Source organism: Trypanosoma grayi (assembly GCF_000691245.1).
Source record: "Trypanosoma grayi strain ANR4 Tgr_918_V1, whole genome shotgun sequence".
Lineage (NCBI taxonomy): Eukaryota > Euglenozoa > Kinetoplastea > Trypanosomatida > Trypanosomatidae > Trypanosoma > Trypanosoma grayi.
Window position 1 is genome coordinate 1 of NW_008826537.1, and position 5,162 is coordinate 5,162.

Sequence of the window (5,162 nt, forward strand, 5' to 3'; positions counted from 1 at the left end):
GTCGCGGGCGAGAAAGCGGGGCCCCCCAATCCCTTTTCTATGGGCGGGTGTGGTGCGTTGATCCGTCACTTGCCCCGGGGTCTTCGACGGGCTCCGCCGTCTCCACCGGGGAGTCCGGCAGCACACCTCGGTCCTTCAACAGCCGCTCCACAAACTCGGGCGGGTTTGGGGCATCGTAAAACGGGTACGCCTTCAAGCGGTACGAACGCGGATCGACAGGGACGTCTGTACCAATACTGGGCGGTGCTGCCACAATCCCGTCGAACGGCACGGCCCATTCTTTCCGGTAATCCATTTGCCACCCAGGAACGTCCGCAAAATCAATCTGCACAGGTCGTGTGGTTGTTTCTCCGTGAAAGGTTATGTAACCATACGCGGTTCCCTTATTCCCGTTACGGTCGAAATCGATAGCGGAGAGGGTGACGTACTTGTCGTACGTTCCTTCCTGCCATTCCTTCCGGTAGNCTTATTCCCGTTACGGTCGAAATCGATAGCGGAGAGGGTGACGTACTTGTCGTACGTTCCTTCCTGCCATTCCTTCCGGTAGAATCGCTGCCCGCGGCCGTTAAACTCCACTTGTGAAGCCAATTGGAAAACATTTTTACCAGTAGACGCGTTGTACTCATATGTGGCTACTGTCGCCCGCAGCGCTTCCAGCGGGTCCACCTGGGAAGTGCGATCGATATTCTCCACATCCACCAACTGGACACCGTCCAATACCATCTTTTCCTTAGCGTTGAGTACGACACCTGGGACGTACTCCTTCGCAGCCGTCCATGGCATACGCCTGCGGTTTGGGTCTGGGGACAACTTCATCCCCTTTGAGCCCAACGTCATGGAACTACCGCCATTAAGCGCGTCCCGGCGAAGCGCCACACGGGCGAGCCGCAACATTTGCAATGATCTGCAGCCTTCTGTGAGGAAGATCAAGTGATAGCAGAGGAGCGCACACTTTCGGTCCCTATCAGGTAAAGCAACACACCAGCAGAAAACAACCAGCACCAGAACAACAATACTTTCCTTAACTTCCTTTGTTTTTTAGGAGAACTAAAACAAAAGAAAAGACCATGTCACCGAGCCCTCCACATGCAGGCGCAAAGTGGCTTTGATCAAGAGGCCACTTTCACCCACTCTGCCCCATTCACGTGCACGCAGCGCTTGCGAAGAGACAAACGCAATAACTCTTCCCCACCCCCTCCTCCCACATAAACGTACTGATACCTTCTCCTGCCCCTGAACCTGCGCTCTGAGGCTGTCCACTTCCTCAGAAACCGCACCACAGAGCTGCTGCAGCGCGGCATTGAAGCGCTCAAGCTCCCCCCGGCTCTCCACCACCATGTCGGTCTGCTTCGTCGAAATCAAGCGAACCTCCTTCTCCAATTCACCAAAACCCTTCGACAGTTCCCCAACACTGCGGTGCAGCAGAGTCTCCAACTCCACTGAGCGGCCATTCAATGCTTTGGACAAGCTGGTGGACTTGGCACGAAGGGAGTCGTGCATGGCAATCGCCTCCTGCTCTCGCTCTTCCATGCGCCGGACACGATCCCTCATTAGTTGTTGCTCCTCGCTCAAGTGACGCATTTGATCGCGCATGTTCTCCACCAGTTCGCGAAGAGACGTCTGGTCCTCTTGTCGGTCCTGCTGCAACGCCAGAACCGTTTTGGTCATTTGAAACTCACGCTCCATCTGCTTCGACGCAACCCCCTTCAGCAGCCCATCCTGCTCCCGTTGGCTCTGCAGCAACGCATCGCATGCCAGCCGGTTATTCTGCACCTCATTGTTCAGTTGGCGAAGAAAACTGCGCACCACCGCTGGGATGTTGAACCACTCCTCATCATCGTTAAGCACCGCGTCTCTCGCGCTAAATGTCATGGACTCAATCAAACGAATTCCCTTCGCCCTCTCCTTGCCTCCACCTATTCTTAGTGAAGCGAAGGGATGTAGGGAATATCCAGCGTCCACCGAAACAGGTGATCAATCCATCAAAAGAACAACCCAAGCAGGACACACACATACAAAAAGAGTTGCATTACTGTAGGAGTTTTACCTCCTCCCGCCTATGCATGCCTTGAAGAAGTGTGACAAAAGAAGAAGGAAAAGAAGGGGCCGATGCGCAACACTGAAGACGGGGCTTCAAAGAAAGGCACCAGGAGCCCAGCGCAGAGGCCAGCAGCCACGCAGAGGGGAGGGCGCATCATACGAGCAGACGTGACCTGAGAGGCGCCCTTTCCGCCCCCCACCTAGTGGGAGAGGCTGAAATGGAGTGCGTAGGTGGCGGGGGAGAAGGAAAAGCAAAGCACATGACAACACAACTGCATTCTGTTATACCAATAGACAGCAATGGTACTTCCCGTGCAGTGTAGCAAAGCGGATCCATCGGTGCCCACGAAACAGCACACACCCACCACGCACAGACGCGCACAGGCCAGCAAAGGAAAAAAGAAAGATGGTGGCACTGACGAGTCTCATATTTCATATCGCAAGACTCAGGAAAGAAATCGGAACGGATCGACATGCAGGAAAAAGAAAGATTGGCATAAACACACAGACATCAAATCCACACAAGCGATGCGAAAGCTCCATAAATACAACACAGCGACGCTGCCTCTACAGCCAGGGTGGATAGGAAGTGCCTCTACCGGAGGTTATTCAGTTCCCGCACAAACTCATCTGGTCGTAGCAGGGAGGTTCCCCCAATTATAACCTCACGACCCAGCGCTTTCGACACCTCGTACGCCGCGCGCATTTCACTGCACGTCACACCACCCAGCACAAACACCACAATGCGTTGCGTGCTCTGGAGGGAAATGATCCCGCCGCTGTTGCCCAGGTCAAGGAGACTCACACCTTTTCCTCCACCACGGGGGGACACAGCTGGTGACATGCTGCCGGTGCTGGTATAACCACCGCCACCACCACCAGCAACACCGCTATTGGCACCCATTTGGCCGTTCACACCATCTTGTTTTAGGGCAACGAGCGAAAGTCCCGCGCGTAGCGTTCGCTTCTTGAATGGTGCGTCCCGCATCACCCCGCCACTGGCTGCGGTCGGCCCTGCATCATTCGGAGAGTTCATAGTAGGAAAGTCCGCCGCACTCAGTGTATTCTTCACCGCCGCCTCCATGACAAGATAGGCCTGATTGAGAAATGGGTCTCCCCCGCTCGCTGCATTCGTGCCAGGGGTGTTAGCGGTTTGCTGTTTACCATTCATCTCTTGCCCCAGGACAGCAGCTTCCCTCCTAACCCGCCCCACTCTACTCGTCAGGTGCTCAAGGCTGGCGATGCGGTTGACGTCCCCCGCCATCCCGCTTTCCTGGATGAGCTGCTGCTTCCTTACTTCGGTAAACTCACTGGTGTTGCTCGCCGCCACAAAAAGCAGCAACAGACGCAGTCGCACTTCCTGTGGTACAGTGACTTCCTTCAGCAGCCGTCGAACATTTTCTAGGTTAGTCTTGAACGGCTTGCGCTCCGCAGCAATATCCTGCTCCACCTCACACACTTCAGCGAGACGCCGCTCCCGGTACTGCGCCATGACCTTCGTGCAAATATCAATGTGCATTGACAGCTTCGCCTGCTTCTCCTGAAACTCGGGCAGGGCTCGCACAGCACCGCCAAGTTCAGCGACATTGGCGTTTTGCCCCATCCCTTGCGCGAGGCTCGGATTTTCCGAGTGCAGCTTCTTGAGTGCTGCGGGCAGCTCCTCGAGGCAATGCGCAAAGAAGCGGTGGCGGTAGCGGCACCAATAGGGGTCCTCCTCGTCCACAGGGAACTGCCGCTTCGAGTCCGCCCCAAGCCGATTCTTGAAGGTCTGCTCGTACATGTTGTTCTCCAGCGGCATCAGATCCTCCAGCAGGCACTGGTACGTGCGTTCGTGCACCAGCGGCGCCACTGTATCAAAGGAGCGGTCAAGGATGATCAGCAGCGGGTTGTCACCGCCGTCGCCACCTTTCTTAAAGTCCGGCACGTCGTGACAGAGTTTGGCCAGTTTCTCAAAGAAAATCTTGGCAAACCCTGGACAGATGCCGCTCCGGTTCTGAAAGCGGATGACAGGAACACCATTATTGAGGGCGTGAAACACCGACACCAGACGCGATGCCGCAATGTCCAACGCAGCCTCCCGCGCCGGCAGCACCACCGGCGAAAGCAGCTGCGCAAACTCATTCTGCATGTTGAGGTGAAACACCAACGTCTCTGGGGTGGAGAAGTCCAACAACATGTCCTTGAAGCTCTTCACCTTGGGCGCCAAACGCGACTCCGCGAGCTGCTGCACGTACCGCTCCGGCGTGGTGCTTAGAGCAAAGATGTGAGCCTCCTTATACGGCTCCTTCACACTCCAGTCCTCCATGACGCGGCCAACTGTCGCGTCGTCAGGGGTGAAAAAGTACAGCGCGGGGCTGTTGATGATGGGCTGGCGCGCCGTCATCAGGTCTTCCAGCAGCGTGACGCCGTGCTCCATCAGCTCATGCATGCGCACGCAGCTGTTGAGAACCGCCGCTGCCGCTGCATCGCAGATGAGTATCTTGAATGAGCCGTCAACGGCATCCAGCATGTGGCGGAAGAGAGATCTGCGCACCGAGCCACGGATGCCGCCGCTCGCCTCCCGCTGCTGCTGCTGCTGCTGCTGCGTCCCCTTTGGCTTGTTCCGCTCCAGCTGCCCCGACATGCTGCGCAATCCCACGGGCTCCACTCGACTCGACGTGTCGCTACGCACCGGCGCAATGGCTACACGCAAACACAAACTCTACGCAGTAGACCAAGCACAAACGCACATGGGTTGGGGAGAGAAACAAACGCTAATACAAACAAAAAAAAGGCAGTCAAATACCAGTACTCGAAAAAAACGTTAAAAGTCCATCGGAGCAGGAATCCAGGTACACAAGTAAAGATTAACGCCACTCCCTCATACCAGAGATCATCACCCTCACGTCTCGCCGCTCCAACCACACCCACAGTAGAGCAGATACCACCACGCTTACTGGGCCCACCACGTACCCACCATGAGCGCTCACCCAAGAAAAACAAATTTAAACCGAGAAACATAAAAAAGAAACTGAGAAGAAACCAGTTAGGCATCACAGCCCCTTCAGCACTTCTCAGAAACAAAGCCAAACGCAAAAACAATTAACACACAGTATACTCGCACACACACACACACACACACA

At 55.5% G+C, this 5,162-nt stretch overlaps 4 protein-coding genes across 4 annotated transcripts; all 4 read right to left on the reverse strand.

Annotated features, from left to right (window-relative positions):
• Positions 1 to 37: 37 nt before the first annotated feature.
• DQ04_09181000 (hypothetical protein) lies at positions 38 to 295 on the reverse strand (the record flags this gene model as incomplete). The annotated part of the gene is made up of 1 exon (XM_009315842.1): positions 38 to 295. The coding sequence occupies one exon, from the start codon at positions 293 to 295 to the stop codon at positions 38 to 40; it is 258 nt and encodes an 85-aa protein (XP_009314117.1).
• Positions 296 to 360: 65 nt separating this feature from the next.
• Positions 361 to 894, reverse strand: DQ04_09181010 (hypothetical protein; the record flags this gene model as incomplete). Its single annotated transcript, XM_009315843.1, has 1 exon — positions 361 to 894. One exon carries the CDS (start codon positions 892 to 894, stop codon positions 361 to 363), a length of 534 nt encoding a protein of 177 aa, XP_009314118.1.
• A 153-nt stretch (positions 895 to 1,047) lies between these two features.
• On the reverse strand, positions 1,048 to 1,872 carry DQ04_09181020 (hypothetical protein; the record flags this gene model as incomplete). The annotated part of the gene is made up of 1 exon (XM_009315844.1): positions 1,048 to 1,872. The coding sequence occupies one exon, from the start codon at positions 1,870 to 1,872 to the stop codon at positions 1,048 to 1,050; it is 825 nt and encodes a 274-aa protein (XP_009314119.1).
• Positions 1,873 to 2,635: 763 nt separating this feature from the next.
• On the reverse strand, positions 2,636 to 4,663 carry DQ04_09181030 (syntaxin binding protein 1; the record flags this gene model as incomplete). Its single annotated transcript, XM_009315845.1, has 1 exon — positions 2,636 to 4,663. One exon carries the CDS (start codon positions 4,661 to 4,663, stop codon positions 2,636 to 2,638), a length of 2,028 nt encoding a protein of 675 aa, XP_009314120.1.
• Between the last annotated feature and the right edge of the window lie 499 nt (positions 4,664 to 5,162).